The 17,319-nt window shown below is 42.6% G+C and overlaps 1 protein-coding gene across 2 annotated transcripts in view; it reads left to right on the top strand.

Moving 5' to 3' along the window:
• LOC308325517 (BMP/retinoic acid-inducible neural-specific protein 3-like) overlaps positions 1 to 14,459 on the top strand; it is a 25,264-nt gene extending 10,805 nt beyond the window's left edge. For both annotated transcript variants that reach the window (XM_080778033.1, XM_080778034.1), the window contains exons 4-8: positions 2,726 to 2,946; positions 6,358 to 6,463; positions 7,882 to 8,118; positions 10,823 to 11,045; positions 13,180 to 14,459. In XM_080778033.1, the coding sequence (XP_080634159.1) occupies positions 2,726 to 2,946; positions 6,358 to 6,463; positions 7,882 to 8,118; positions 10,823 to 11,045; positions 13,180 to 14,326 (1,934 nt within the window). In that variant the 3' untranslated portion in view covers positions 14,327 to 14,459. The remainder of the gene's footprint in view (positions 1 to 2,725; positions 2,947 to 6,357; positions 6,464 to 7,881; positions 8,119 to 10,822; positions 11,046 to 13,179) is intronic.
• The last annotated feature ends 2,860 nt before the right edge of the window (positions 14,460 to 17,319 follow it).

Below are 17,319 nucleotides of genomic sequence, written 5' to 3'. Positions count from 1 at the left end.
GAATCTTTTCTGCTCTTTTAAGCGTTATAAAAAACAATTTACTATGTTCAATATGAGGGGGTGGCTCATATTGAGTAAATTGTTTTTGAACGGTTCTGCCTCAGCATATAGGGCTTGTGTGTGTTGTGTTTCTACTTGTTCTCCGACTCTGTGTTGGAGGCAGAGCTGTGGCGACCCCAATGGCACCTCCCCGCAAGCACACTTTGGGTTGCAAGTTGCGACCCATAGTTTGAGAATCGCAGCCCTAACATTGAACTTCACAAACATTATGCCTAACCTTAACCTTAAGGAAACACTATCCCGTCATTTGGAGTATCAGGAGATGGCAATTGCCACCTCCTAGTGTTCACATTTAACCTCAAGTTCAGTTATTTTATGAACATTTTCTCCAACTTCTCCATATCGCCAAACCTATAATCTTAATCTATGCCCATCCATCTGCATGTGACACACATGGAGACACCTGGCTTGTGGTCTGTCTAAAATAAAAAATAAAAGGCATGTTGCATTGTCGTAAGAAGAATCGTGTAAGCCGGAAGTGGTTGGTTAAGAATTGTCCCTGACTCAGATGATTCCCTCTATAGAAGTGTCTGAAGAAAAAAACACACCTTCAAAGGAACTCTAATTTCTAAAGGTATTCTATCACCGGATTAATTTCTTCTCTCTCTCCTTCTTTCTCAACACAGATTTAATAGTTTAATTGCATTTTTCTTTTTTTTTTATCAGAGGAACCTGTGAAACCTTTACTCGGATGACTTTATTTAAATTTCGCTTTTGACAGAGAAGAAAAGATCAGATCACTGACATTTAGAAGAGCGCAAGAAGTTATTTGTAGCGGTAACAAAGCCTTGGTATTTGTGATTCGACCTACATCAAAGCAATAGAATTCCCTTAAGGGACGCTCCCCGGAGACATGCGCCATGTCACTGTCGGGTGGAAATCTGGTATGTCCAAAACCACTACTTTCCAGGAAATGGAAACATACAAGAACCTGTGTTCCGATGGGTCCAATGTACTGTCGTTGTATGTATACTGTGTTCTCAATCTGTTGTTAATAATTGAACCTGTGTTCTGATGGGTCAAATGTACAGTAGTTGTATTCTCAATCTGTGTTCTCAATCTGTTGTTAATCATTTTCATTGGTTAATTACATTTCATTTTTCGTATAATCAACTAAATCAATTAGTCTGATTAACCACTTGTACAACGGTGTTGTGCGGAAATAGCCGATCTGCAAGCTATTATTTCTAAACATCCAATTATAAAAATCATCACACAATGTGATTGTTTGGCTGCTGCTGATTGCTTTTCATGCTGTGATTGTGGTAATTGTTTGCAGCCCATTATAAAAGGAATGCATGAAATGTAATGTATTTAAGTTTGAAAATCAGCACTCAGGTTCTCCATTACGGCCGAGCAATACATCAAAAACTAATCCAAATATCTGCAATATTGGTCTGAAAAAAAAGAAAAGTAAACGCAATTAGATGTTCTTCCCAAATCGTTCAGCCCCTATTATGAATTAATTGTGTTATAAACAAAGGGGTCTGATCAATGAACTGAAATGAAAAGCCTGATACACATTTGTTTTGCCTAATCAAACACTGAATGAATAACCCTCCACCCTACAGGATGGACAGCACTTAATCACTCCTGCGTTCTTCCAACCTGTCTGAGGCTTCGTACACACCTACACAACAAATGTTCGGTCCGTGTGCGATGTCTGATTGCTGCTCCAATACATTTCCAATGGGAGTCACATGGTTTGACCAAACATTTTTGTTTGATGAGGGGGGAGCAATCAGCAATCAAACACAAATGTTTGATCAAACCATGTGACTCCCATTGGAAAAGCATTGTGTTGGCCCAATAAAACGACCAAACATTGCTTGATTGGTGTTTGGTACGTGTGAATGAGGCCTGAGGAAGATCCTAATGAACCGTGATTAGCGTGCTGCTCCGTCACAGATTGTTAGCTTGTTCACTTCCTCTTAGGGCCGGACGATATTACCTCAATATTACCATTATGTCAAACTTTTATTTGTGCCTGTGATCAATGAATGAAAATGCAGCTTGTAGATCGGCTATTTTCACACGAGCCACCATTGTACAATTAAAAATGAGCTTAAGGGGTTAATCAGATGCATCGATTTAGTTGATAAATGTGGATGTATAGATAGGCCTAGGAAATAAAAAAGTTACGTATATAAAAAACCTGCTTCTCAATTATTTGATGAGCAAGATTAAGTCGGTCAATCAATCAATCAATCAATCAACTTTATCACCACAACACAATTACGGGTAAGTGAAACTCTTATTCATGCAGGCAAGGCTTTCACATTTGTAGTTCGAGTAAAAAAATAATGTGGAGGTTACAGGTGCAAAATGTCGGTGCCAATATATTTGTAGCCTCAGTCCCAGGCTTACTTATCTGCGAAAAGAAAAGCCTGGTCACAACCTAAGGCAGAGAAGCTATCGGCGGTTGTATCCTCCGGATCAGCCGTCAAATGTATTTCCCCCGGATACGATATTTTCCCGACCAATCACAACACTTGTTTCATTCGCGGATAATGTAAACTGATTTGTAAAGCATCAACGATTTCACTTCCGCTAAAATCCCGCAACATCCGCTGATAGTCTTTTCAGCTTAGGTCTTGCCCAGGGTGATATATTTGTGAGTTTTGGAGTTAATCGCCCAGCTGTGCTTCCTCTATCTGTCACCCAGGGGAGGAGTCTCTCACCATATTTGTGGACAAGCGGAAGCTGATCCGAGGCCAGGAGCCCTCCTTCTCAGGGGCCGATCCCGGTGGCACCAACAGCAACTTGAATGGCACGGGGCCAGTGACCCTAGAGGCCCTCCACCAGCTGGCTGCCTCCTACTTCACAGACAGAGAGAGCACGCTGCGCAGGCTTCACCACCTCCAGATAGCATCCACCGCCATACGGGTATGTGGACTTCAATGAAGCCATCTGATGGCTGGTTCTGATTCAGCTAGTGGTGGAAAGTAATACTAAGTACATTTACTTTACTGTTTAAGTACAATTACTGCAATTAAGTACGTTCATTATTGCAAGTATTGCTACAATTAAGTACATACTGCTTAAGTAAAATTTTGAGGTATTTGTAATTGAGTATATCAAATTGTCTGTACTTTTACTTCTACTTCACTACATTTCAGAGGCAAATATTGTACATTTACTCCACTACAATTATTTGACAACTTTAGTTACTAGTTACTCATAATGCAACGCATAGTGAGCTTGTTGTAAGTCATTTCCACACAGCGGTGTGTTCCGTTAACATTCATTCCATCCATTTGGATGGTAGATCTCCGCTATCTCCTTCCGTTTGTGTTTTGCCGCACGGAAGTTGCCTCGAGTACGTTACTTGAAAGAATTAAACTTTTATGGATTTAAAAGAGGCTTCCTTATTGCGTACCAGGAAATACACAGACAATATTTAATTCAATTCAGTTGCTTGACTGCGATGATAATAATAACATATTTTATTCATAGAGTGCTTTTCAGGTACTTTTTAATCACGCTTTACAGCAGGTAATTAAAAAATGATCATTAAGATGAATCTGTTAAATGAATGCGCTTTCCTGCCGTACAAAGTAGAGGGGAATATTGCCTATCTCACACAGCTGTGTGGAAATTATGCGTAATCTGTCTTGAAGGGAAAAGCTGCTAATGGTGCTCATGTATAATTGTTGCTTGTTCCTCTCAGTGCTGCTTTGTCTTCCTCCTCCTCTCTTTATTCTTTATTTGAAGAAGGACCATTGCTTTAAGTTTAGCTGCCTTTGTTGAGGGATTCTTTATTGCACCACCTATCTGTGCAATGTGTTTGGTTTGGGAGGGGAAATGTATGGAAGAATAGTTGTTTTGTTTTGTTTAATTCTTTTGTATTTTCCCATCTTTCCCGTCCCCAGTTTCTCTGAAACAGCAAATAGTCTTTGATGGAGTTTTTTAATTTAGCTTTTCTTTCCCCAATTTAATGTCTTACCATAAAAACAAAAGATTTGTATGTACAAGCAAGGGGTAGTTTCACCTCCTGAGCACTACGGATGCGAGAGGGGATTTTTCAGCCTTTGAATCAGACATTATTCAAATGTTCCATACCGCACTGCACATACAGCACTGCATATCTATTGTACCCTTTAAGTGAGCGATGCCTCTTACTGTATTTGCTCATTCGTCAAGAGTATTAGAAGCAAACTGAAATTGTTCCGAAGAAACTGCATTTCTGCAAGTGCAGACATTTTCTGTGTACTGTAAGCAAATATAATACATTCGCAAGATGGAGAAAGCGAAAGAACTGAACACATACGTCTTTGAATCGCCCACCTGCGTAAACCACCAGTCGACTATGTTGTCAACATAATATTTGATGGCTGTTGATGTGTGTATTGCAAAAAAATTATCAATTTAGAGGACATACGTAGCTCTCTGCCGCTGTGAGTAGCCATTGATGAAGACAAGTGGGCGGCTACAGTAACTGAGAATCTGTTCTGATGGCTCTGCGTCAGCCTGATGGATCGTAGAGGTCCTTCCATTCATTTGCAGGCAAGCTGACTGTCATTTGGAAACCATGTTGTAGTGTTGAGTTCAGAGAGAGAGAGAGAGAGAGAGAGAGAGAGAGAGAGAGAGAGAGAGAGATATGACAGTGAAACGGGGGAGAAGGGGGTGGGGGGGTAATACATTGTGAGGGCTGTTGATCACCAGCTGTTATATACAGTATCCATTCATTAAAAGACATATGGCAATGGAGTTTCAATGAGAAATGGAAGGCAAGTTGTTCAGCATAAATTTATGCTGGCCTAAGGTATGAGTTGCTGCCAAGCACATTATGGTTTGCGAACTCCACAAGGTTTTATGGCTGTTGGATGTGTAGGGGTTGGAGATTAATCAGCAGTGTGGGGTTGTTGATTTCTACCCCAGAATCACCACTGAATTATTCAGTCCAAAGGAGATGTTGATATGTTTCTGTGGTGATACTCTGCAAGCCGTACAATTTGTAAGACGAATACCACATTCGTTTCAAATGTATTACGAGCTGGGGTCAATGAGTGTAAAAACAATACATGCATGACATATTTGTACAGTATAGACAGTGGTACACGGTTATAGCTTAGGATCTGTACTACACTACTGGTGTTGGGTGCAGAAAATAGCACCTTTGCTTCACTGTGGGCTTGTAGATCTGCTATTTTCAAGGCACGACAACACAGGACAATATCAATTAAACATGCAATAGACGGAAATTCTGCCACAAAACGTTGATTCTTTATTATGATCTCTGATTTGTGTCTATAAGATGGAAAACATAGAAAAAATAAATAATAATAATAATAATAATCATCATCGTCTTTTTACTAAAGGGGTTCCCAGATTGGCAACATTACAACACATCCAAGAATGTATTCAGGGGGAAAGTTCCTTACTCAACAAAAGCAAATGCCCTCGTGGATGTATTCTTTATTTTAGTGTTGTTAATCGTTTTCATATAAATGTTATGAATAACCTTTAAGCATTAGGCTACTCCTCCCATGATAAAAGATAACTCTCCTGCCAACTCTCTTGGCTGAGTGTTCCGGGACTTCATAAAAGTTCTTATTCACTCTCCTGACAACTGATTTTGTACACTGGGAAACAGAACTGTTTCTGCCGAGACCACAGGGTCAATAAGGATACGAATACTGTTCCCAAACAGTTGGTCGGGACCAAATTTTGGGCCGTGGGCAAATTGTTATCAAATTCTTCTTTCATTTCTTAAAAAATCATTAGTTGTTCATTAGTTTCATTGTTTGAGACTATACTGTATGTAGAGTCTACATGCTTGAGACTGTAGACTAGAGTTTACTCTACATAGTCTCAAGCATACTGTAGATTATGTTTAATAATGTTATAAAATAGATATAATGTATTAAAGAATAATGAGAGGCCCTCCAATTGTGCAGTATTTTAATATTACTTACTTAGTGTCTTATTACTTCAACATTCTTTCAAAAAGCAGCTGTGTACTGTAGGCTACAGTACATAATGATTGACATGAATAGAATCGATATAGGCCTACGTATACTGTGCGAGTATATACATTAAACTGAATGATTTATCACATTTACTCATAGCTCAACTGTGTATAAAGCAAAGATTGAACTCTGACTGCATGTGTTTTGCACACAAAGAAATATTTGTGAATATGTACGCAAAGATAGCAGGCCCCTGTCACACATGAGTTATTTATAAATATTGACGTTAGCGAATAAATCTTACCAAAAGAAAATACAGGGGGGAGGGGGGACCCTTGAAACTTTGCATATTAGCATAATCTTTGATATAATTATTTGTTCACAGGTGACCGAAACCAGAACTGGGCCTCTTGGATGCAGCAACTATGATAACCTGGACTCTGTGAGCTCTGTGCTGGTGCACAGCCCAGAGAACAAGGTTCACCTACAAGGTACGAAATACAGATGGCCATACATACATAGCTGCATATTGGAGCGGAGGCACCGCTCAAAAAGTTACAAAAAAAGTGCTTGGACATTGGGCTCCATTTCAGACAATTCTTCAGTTTGCTACTGGGTTCAAGTGTTCCTATCACCCAAAGATTAGGCTACCTCCCCTGTAGTATCTCTGAGGGGCCCCCTACGGCCCCAGACCACCTTTTGAAGACCAACGGTGTTGCAGACTGCAGGAGTTCCTCTGATCTCCTGCGATGCACATACTGTACTAATTACTGTACTTACAACGGCTATGTTGTCAGACCATACCTACAGTGCAGCCACTCGCTTTGCTGATCTAGAAGTCGGCATGAGAACAAATAAGGCTGTTATATATATATATATATATATATATATATGGGGTTGTCTTTCTTTTTTTCCCCTCCTGTTTTTGTGTTTGCTCCAAATATTCTAGCAAGCTTCATGTTTTGTTCTAGGCATGATTGCAGAACAAGCAGAATACAGAAACGTCTCGAGGCAGAAAGTATTATCTACCACTTTGTAGGGATTGTATTTGATGTGATTTTATTCACAAGATGAAGGCAGCCACGGCAACAGCAGACAAAACCAAGTGTAGTGGTTGAACTCTTCTGCTCTGCTAAAAGTTGGAAATTGCCCTAGTGTGCAATGTGCATTTAGGATTGTGCAAGCATATCATAAAACATATGCCTGTAAACACTAAACCCTATAGGTTTTCAAGATTCAAGAGATTTGTTAGATCTTGTGTAATACACAAGTGCAAAAAGGTTATACGTTTTGAAAGAGAAGAACAGCAAAGTATGTATAGTAATCATAGCACAGTTTGAGGTGCATGAAAGTGCTGTGTGCATGGTTCCTAGTTGGCATATTCATAATTTCATATACATGTACAGTACTGTACGTGTGCACGCCATAGTATATGAGTATAATTATCTATTTTTGTGTCCGTGCACATGCATGCGTGAGTGTGTATATATGCATTTTGTGTGCATGTATATATTTGTGTGTGTGATCTTAATATCGTTACTGTCGGGCAGAAACCTCATATCTTCATATTTCAATGTTTTATTATTTTCATGGTAAATTAATGCCCTACTTTGTCATAGCAGATCATCATGTGCAAAACGTGTCACGGTGCGACACGTTTTGAGCGTGTAGATCTGCTACGTTTTAGTTTTGAGTTTGAATCCTGAGAAATAACGGATTTGGACGTAACAAGGTTTCCACCCGACAGCAAATCTATACAAAGTGTCAACTGCCTGTGTGTGTGTATGTCTGTGTGTCTGTGTCTGTGTGTGCGCATGCGTGCGTGTGGAGTGTGTGTTTAAATACTATAGATCTATATATTATTCGTAACGAGTGAGTCAAGTCTGCGTGTGTGTCATTGTCCCCACAGGCCTACAGGTCATCCTGCCTGGCTACCTGCGGAGCCGCTTCGTCCAGGCTGCCCTCAACTACATCGGCTGTAATTCGGAGGGCCAGTTTGTGTGCCGGGCGGGTGACTGCTGGTGCCAGTGCAGCACCGGCTTCCCCCAGTGCAACTGTCCTCGCACGGACCTGCACGCCCTGGAGAGCAGCCTGCTGCGCGTCCGAGAGGCCTTGTCACAAACCAACCGGGAGTTTCAGGAATCTGGTGAGTGGTTGTTCTGAACCACGCACGCACACATGCACGCACCTACGCACACACACAAACAGACCGACAGGTTTTGGTGGAGATATTCCGTACAATAGGACACAAGTCCATGCTGTATTGACGTGGTACCATAGGAGAGACAAAAGGCAAACCATTGATCAAAATAACAGTTCTTGTACATGAGCGTGTAACATGAAACCAAATGGGCCAATTACACTCTCAAGACTTACAGATCTAATAAGGGTCCATTTGGTTACCAACTCTCCATCATTTATCTGGGGGACCAACTGGAACCTCCTCAAGGACCACTGGTGGTCCCCGGACCACTGATTGAGAACCACTGGTTTAGGTCACAGATGCATGCTTTTCATATCGTAAATATAGAGCTTTTGCTAAAAGCTTCCGTTTAATCCACATGGGTTCTTGTTTACTTGGTTAGACTAGCGCTCCGAACGGCATAATCTTCTATTTGAATGATAGCTGTGGGCTCCTGGAATGACTCCATCAAACGGAAAGAGATGGTGACTCAGTACCCGCTGCTTTTAAATTGCTGTGCTTTTCTTTAAGCATCCCACTTTAACCATGCACACGGAACTGTGATTGTATATGCTGTTAGTGTTTATATCTGCTGGATATGTTTCCCTCCTGCACAAGAAGCCTTCTGCATTTTCCTTGTGGAACACGTAACAGCTTGCAACATGTATGGTATATACAAGGCTATGATCATTTTCACCTATAACAACGAGGATTATTTTGACTCTCCTCCTAATTGAACACTATGTTACTATATGTTTTTGTTCTTGATATCATTACTGCATTCTTTTGTCACAAATGCTATCCGTGTCAGGAAATGGAGTTGGCCCAGGTACCCAACTCCAAACAAGGAACTCGGGAGACTTAACACTAGACAAAGACTTTACTTGATAAACGTAGAACTAGATAAACTAGGCTGACCATATTCTGAATTCCCCAAAAGAGCATGTGCATGTGCATGTCTCATGCGTGTGCATGTCTCATTGTCTCATGCGTGCGCATACATGTGTCGTGCGGGTGCGGAAACAAAATTGCGGGTCACGGTTTGAATTGAAAATTAAGATCTATAACAACAAATGCTCCTACATTTCATCAAATACAAATACTCTATATTAGTTATGTATTTATTTAAAGCAGTGGCTCTCAAAGGTGTGATCCAGGGACCCTCAGTATTCATTGAGAGGGTTCCAAATGGACCAATACAAATAAATTAATACATTCCACAGTAGTAGCTTTTTCATATTTTCGGATTATTTCGCATATTTTCCTACATAATGCCTCATTTACATATTTAAAAATGTAAAATTTGTAATACAATAAATCATTGTCTTCGTGTAAGTACTCAATTGGGGAAGTTTCATGGTGATAACAATCTAATAGGTGTGGTTTTGCACACTCAATTCATAATTAACGTTCCAATTTTGGAGCTCTGGCTCATGGACTAAGAACCAAAAAGAACTGAACCGTTTCCCAATGGGAAACAACCGGTGGAAAAGGGGCCTGAGAGTGTACAAATAGAACCAAATGGACAGGTCTGTAACTCTGAGAGTGTACAAATAGAACCAAATGGACAGGTCTGTAACTCTGAGAGTGTACAAATAGAACCAAATGGACAGGTCTGTAACTCTGAGAGTGTACAAATAGAACCAAATGGACAGGTCTGTAACTCTGAGAGTGTACAAATAGAACCAAATGGACAGGTCTGTAACTCTGAGAGTGTACAAATAGAACCAAATGGACAGGTCTGTAACTCTGAGAGTGTACAAATAGAACCAAATGGACAGGTCTGTACTGAGTGGACCCTTACAGGTCTGAAACTCTCAGAGTTTGCAATAGCCGATCTAGAAACTCACAGTGCATCACATTACAATGCGTTGTGTCCGTTTTCACTATTTAAAAATGTTGATGATAAAAAAGGATGGACATACAAGGTTTCCGACTGACAGCAACGATAGTTATTTAATCACAAGCCACAGGCCGAAGATTTACAAAAAAAACTAAACATCACAAAATTGTTAAAAATCTTGCAGATCCACAAGCTCACCATGCGTCACACCGCAATGCGTTGTGGGCTTATAAGATCGGCTGTTTTCAACAGTCAAACCTTTTTTTATATATATATTTATCTTTTACTGATTTACTGATTGTCAGTAGTCTGACAGGAAATGGGGACTGACACACAGAAAAGGTCGTCGGGCTCATTACAGCATTGCCTATGGTGCCCGGGCCGCTACACCAACCGTCCAAGGCCAGGGCATTCGTTTTTTGAAAGATTTTTTTCTGCCAGACGGCAACAAATCATCCCTTGTTAGAGCTGACAAAATGTTTGTCCTAGAAGATGCCGATAAGAAACAATGTATCCGATAAGAAATGCTGTTCTGATAAGGAAACACAAACAATAACACATCTTTAGAAACGCGTACACACTTTCTTCACTGTTGTGGCTGTTTATTCTGTTTGCTCAGTTTAACTTTCTCAGGGAAAAGAAAAGAAAACAACATTGAAATAATAGTCACATATTTGTGCATGGCATGTCTTCTACCCGCAGCTCCCTGGCATGTCTTCTACCCCACACAGCTCCCTGGCCAACAACATGGCATGTCTTCTACCCCACACAGCTCCCTGGCCAACAACAGTTTCACTTTATCCATATGCTTTCTGTCTTTCCCAGTGGAGTTCCAAAGCTTCGTGGGGAAGCTGCCAACCCATTACGCCGTAAACACATCTGTCGTCGAGCACTTATGGCGAATGGACAGCTACCTGCTCCAGCGCTACAGACAGCTAGAGACCGCCAGCAGCCAGCTATTCACCAAGGCACACCGCACGGCTAACAAGCTCTTCAGCCTGAGCAAGAGATGCCGAACACAGCCCAAAATAGTCCTGCAGAGAGAGAGGTGATAAAGCGAGGGGAGGTGGGAAGAAGGGGGTTGGGTAGTGCACTGCTTATGGAGGGCAGAGGTAGCAGTTAACCCAGGGTGATCCCCGAAAAAACTTTATAATTATGAAGATGATTTATGCGGCAGGCACTTGTAAGAAAGGCAGTGGAGCGGGAAGGAAGGCACTTTTTGCGAAAATTGGAGAACAGCTAGTCTTTGTGCTGACAGGAGGGAGGTGGGGTGGGGTTATTTTTGCATTCCACAGGGGGAAATACAAACAGAAACCGTTGTTGGACCCAACGCGACACACTGGCATTTTCACTGCGATGGCAGCACCCGCGGCTAACGCATTACAATTAATGTCGCATCTAAAATAGCTTGTCTGACGAGTCAACTTTTAGAGTTTCGCAGGTAGTTTATTTCCAGGTTTGTGACCTGCAGCGCTACACAATTCTTTGATGTGCTGCCGGTTTCTCAGGGGATGCTCAGGAGTCATTGAGGGGGCTCCAGGAGGTCCCCAGCTAATTGATTGATAGTTACCAACCAAAATGGACCCTTAACCCTCTAAGACCCAGCGTTGCTTTTTAGCAACAATTTTATTTTAATTAATTACTAAATTATTATTTTTTTCTGTTCTTTTTTCACCTAAACGTCATCAGTGATGTTCATTGCAATGCCATTGGTCATATTTGCATATAAATACCCCCCACAGAGGCTGAAATTCACACAAATAAAAAATGTCTGGACTCTGTGCAATTTAACATTTTTTTAACCTAAGACTTTTGACCTTTACCCTAATAAAAGTAGGTAAAATAATTGTAATATATGTTTTTTTGTGATCATTAGAATGTCTAGAACATGTTTTATTCATTATTGTGAAGGGTCTTAGAGGGTTAAGGGTATGTAACTGTACAAATTGACCCTTAAAGGTCTGTAACTCCAGTGTACAAATTGACCCTTAAGGGTCTGTAACTCAGAGAGTGTACAAATGCAATGACTGCTCTGCTGAACACATGAATAAACAGCATTCTTTCTTTACTGTTTACGGCAGCTGTTTCAGTGCTACTCCTACCTGGATTCTCAGTTAACCCATTCTGACCCGAGATCAGATTCTAAAAATGTCTGTTTGAAAATGAAATTTTTCTGAAAAAGCTATGTTTCTATGTCAGTCGTTCTTCAATTTTTCAAAAATAGCAGGCCTACAAGCTCGTAGCGCGCCACTCGGTGGTGAGCTATGAGCTTGTAGATCTGCTATTTTAAAATAGCTAAAGCAACACCAAAAGGAGTTCCCGCCTAAACTGGCTTAACTTCCCTATAGCCTATCGGAGGTCAGTTTGATCATAACTTCCTTCTGATTCATCCCTCTCCCTTGAACACTCTACTTTGATAGCTTATTTCTCGATGGAAATTAAGTAAATGACACGATCCATCAGCCCCGCAGTCAAAGGCTGCCCCCGTCTGCAATCCAATTACACGTCTTTATCACACCTCCTTCGCCCATAAAAGGCATCTTGATGGCGCTTTAGAATTATTAGATAAGTCCACCTTTACCCCCTTCCGTATTCCCGTGGAACAATATTGAAAAGTTATTTTTTTGGGAGGGGGTGTTCTCGAAGCAATTGCGTCTTTATTGGGTAGTTACTGTGCCATAATATATGGAGGAGAAGGAATAGAGAAGATCGTGATGCAAGACATGGAATAAATGGTGAGAGAAATATAGTGTGTGTTTGTGTGTGTGTGTGTGTGTGTGTGTGTGTGTGTGTGTGTGTGTGCATGCGTGCGTGAATGTGCCTGCGTGAGTGTGCATGTGTTTGGCTCTCATTCACCCATTGTAACCCATCTGCCCACTCAACGGGATTTGGTGAGATTAAAAAAGTTTATTTTCATCTGATTTGGCGCCGCTAACAACAGCTGAGCTTCTGAGCTCCATTGGCAACAGTGGAGGAGCAATTTAGTCACCACTTGAAAGGATGCGTCGTTAGCAATCTGATTTGGCAGAGCATTCATTCATTCGACTGTACATTCATGAAAAGATAATGAGGACCAAAAATTCAACCAACAGTAAATGATGTGTCTCTTCTCTCCCAATATGGCAGGAAGTCAGAAACCCGAGGGGAAGGAGCTAACTGATTTGCCATTTGTTTGCCCACAGGCGTCAGCGCTTCTGGCTGAACTTCATCCTGTCCATCCTGTACTGCAGTGAAAACAACCAGATCGGGGTGTACAGCCAAGAGACGCGGAGCTGCTCCTGTCCGTACCACTACCCGCCGTGCCAGGGCATCATTCCTTGCTCCGTCGGCGAGGGCCCTCGCTGTGCCTCCTGCTCCGCGGAGAACCGCACCCGTTGCTCCGGCTGCAACCCCGGCTTCACCCTGGCGCAGGGAACCTGCCGCCCCGCCGTGCCCGACCCCACGGACCCCTACCTGGGCTTGGAGAGCGACCGGGACCTGCAGGACCTCGAGCTGCGCTTCCTGCTCCAGCGGCGCGACCCCCGCATCGCCCTGCACGCCGTGTTCGTCAGCAATGACGTGCGCCTCAACGCCTGGTTCGACCCGGCGTGGCGGAAGCGCATGCTGCTGGCGCTCAAGAGCAACAGGGTCAAGTCCAACCGCGTGCACATGCTCCTGGGCGTGGCGCTGCAGGTGTGCCTCACCAAAAATAGCACCATGGAGCCGGCGCTGTCGGTGTTCGTCAATCCGTTCGGCGGGAGCCACTCAGAGAGCTGGATAATGCCCATAGGCCAGCATGGCTACCCCGACTGGGAAAGGACCAAGCTGGACATCCCCTTGCACTGCTATAACTGGACGCTGACTCTGGGCAACAGGTGGAAGAGCTTTTTCGAGACTGTTCATTTCTACCTGAGGGGCCGCACGAGGGACCCCGGGGCGGCGGCGACGACGGTGGTGGGGCCAAACAGGAACGCCACCGCATACCCGGAGCCCCAGGAAGCCCCGGGGCCCGGCAACAACATGGGCTACATGAAGGTCAACAGCATGCAGTTGTTTGGATATAGCATGCACTTTGACCCGGAAGCGATCCAGGATCTGATCCTGCAGCTGGACTACCCGTACACTCAGGGATCACAGGACTCGGCCCTGCTGCAGCTGGTGGAGCTGCGCTACAGGGTCAACCGCCTCTCGCCGCCAGGGGCTCAACCCGTGGACCTGTTCGCCTGTCTGCTCCGGCACAGGCTCAAACTGCCCAGCGCAGACGTGACCCGGATACTCACTGCCCTCCAGGCATTCAGCGCCAGACAACCAAACTCTGTGGAATACGAGGCGACCAAACTCTGTAGTTAATGGGCGGGCGCGGCTCCTTGTTTCATGTTTTGTACTGTTACCTTGCTACTTGACCATGTCTGCCTCATATAGCCTATATCTTTTGCCAGCTGGAACTATTTGTGTCAATTGTGTATCGTTCCGCTTTGTTGTACATAACATGCAAATAAATTTGATGTTTTTATCTCTCAGATTTGCAGATTCATACTGCTTTTTACAGTATATTATTTTGCCATTACAAATATCACATATTATGGAGTCTAAATTGTGGACCACTATTTTGGATTAGATATATCACAACGTCTTCTTTGCAGTTGTTGCTATACTCTATAACCACTTAAACCCTAGCTACACTATACTTAGTTGACTGGACTGTAAGCCATTTTTCACCCAGTGCCAATTGCCTAAACTGTAATCCTGGGCGCTACTTTCCCCCTGCCAACCTGGGAAGAGCCCCGGTCCGAACTGAGCTCATGCTTCCTTCAATGCATGAGGAGTGAGCAGGCCGCCTCTCATCACCTGATAGGTTTCCCTGGTAGAACGTAGCACATGGAAGGAATACATTATTTTATTACACGGGGACAACATGCAAACTCCACACAGAGTATGGCTACACTAGGCAGAGTGAGACTTTACTAACACGCTGCAAACAGTACGGCAATACGGCAGTATGGTCTCTCTTCGCCAAAAATAGCCTGATCTGCAAAGCTTCTATGAGGTTTTACTGTAGATGGGCTATTTTGACCGGATGTTCGCCCCCAAGAAATAGAGACGTTATAGGCTCATGTGGTTAACATTCTTCTAATTTACTACACCGCAGAGATAAGAGTTGCGTTGTATTTGCCCAGCAGCATCCGGAGGTGCTGAACACAAGGTCTCCATTCTCCGCTGAGGGAGAGGGACTTGGTGCTGATTGCCAAGTGAGTCCTGAGAGAAGATTGGGGGGAGCAGCCTTCCTCCGTTGCACTCACGCTACTGCCTGGCCTGCCATTCACTCTTACCGTGATGGATGAGTCCGGGAGGCGGAGAGACATGTCCAGCATCACACAGCAGGAGACTAGGTACCAGTCACAAGGAGAGTTCTCTCCCCCAATACCACAGGGGTTTCCACTAACATAGCATTGCCACTGTATAAGTATACTCTTTTACAAGTACAAGTCCTGCATTCAGAATTTTACTTTGACATATATTTACATCAAAATATACTTACAATAATAAAATCTTGTAAAAATAGCTGATATTTAAACTCACAGCTTGTATGTGAGCTTGTAGCATCAGTCATATCGTCTCTGTCGGGTGGAAACCTTATATTATGTCCAAAACTGATACTTTTCAGGATTCTAATAAAAAAATAGCAAAATATCTACAAGCTTGTAGATCTGCTACTACAAAAGTAGCAGATACTACAGTGTAGTATGTTGATCATACAGGACGTAGGATGTTAAAATGTACGGGTGAAAGTACGCTACTTGAGTGTATATGTATGTATTTTAAAGTTACTTTCCCCCACTGCTCCCACACATCAGGTGCAGTGCAGGGGCTCAGTATTCGCGTCATGGCCGCGGAGGGAAGCAAGAAGCGTAAATTCCTCTAGAGAGCCAACGTCCACTTGATTTGATTTGACCTAGCATCTAATGGAGCTTGTTATTGCGTAGTCTGAAGCCTCATCAAGATTCACCAGACATTTCTCTCCTGGGGTTTTAAGTGAGATGTGCTTTGACACAGTCCTCCTCCTGCTATCACGGCTCAAAATGAATGCTAAAAGATGCAGGGTTGACTTGTTGATGCGTCTTAACAGCGAGGCTAGACAACCGTCACCACCCTCGCAATGCAAAGTTGCCAGCTAGAAATCAGCCCGATGCCGGTTGAAAACAGGCTGTGGAGTGAGTCTAGATACGCAGCTGAAGAAATAAGCAAGATGGTTGGAAAATTAATGCACATACGTAGCTGTAGCATTTCAACAGTAATGTTAGTAGAAGTAGTAGGCCTACAGTACATTTGGCAAATATCCACCACCACCAAATTGCACTGTGTGTATTATTTCATTATGGTTTTAAGGCATTTCAGCTATACTGCTTTACTGACATCATAGCCATGAGAGTTGAGAAAAGCCTGTATTATACTCAATTGCATCATGTGGCAAAAAATGCTGATGTGGTAGCTCACAGCGCATTGTCAGCTTATAGATTGGCTATTTTCAGAGTGTGACAATCCCGCTAAAGAGGGTGTGGAGAATGTGGACATCTTTAGACAGGTTATGAGTGGGGGTAATAACTGAACCTACTGTATACGACAGTGTTTCTCAATTTCTGGTCCGACGACCACTAAGGGTCCAAATGAACACTTACGTGTCTGTAACTATAACTGGCTTATTCACCAACCTGCCCTATAAGATTATGGCAAATGTTGACACTTTCTGACAAATCTGCCCAAATGTGAGAGTGAATGTGGTTATAGTATATAATTATCTTTAACTAAATTGATAATTTGTGATATTATCAAACATGAATATATCAGACTCAGACAGTACAAATTGACCAAAAGCCAATGCGTGATGTTTTTCATTCAGTCTGACCAGGCTTATTAAAAAGCAAAGGCACGGATCAAAATCTAACCCTGACTGTTAGGAAATGCTAGTGAGTGAGGACTATATACGCTTGTAACAGGGCTATAGTAAAGGTTACATCTCATGGGTTAAACAGTGAGCATCTGTTGTATAACTTAAAGGACTTTTCAACCTATCTTTATATAATTGGTTCTCACTATAATGATCATGATAAAATAGCACAATTCTTTTCTACTCAGTCTGTGTCTCATAGGAGGGCTGTGGGCAGTTCAGAATCCCGTCCACCAGTGACATCATCGACGGGGAATCCAAGCTAATAGAAACTGCAGGCTTCATATTCCTGAAAAGTTGCAATTCGAAAATGGAAGCCATTGTTCTCGCGATAATAAAAATCTAAATATATTTTAATCTTTTTTTTATCTGCCTAACAATGATGTCACTGGTGGAC

This window comes from Protomyctophum bolini (genome assembly GCF_963924005.1).
Source record: "Protomyctophum bolini genome assembly, chromosome: 12".
NCBI lineage: Eukaryota > Metazoa > Chordata > Actinopteri > Myctophiformes > Myctophidae > Protomyctophum > Protomyctophum bolini.
Note: the sequence above shows the minus strand (reverse complement) of the source record. Positions and strands in the feature narration are given on the sequence as shown.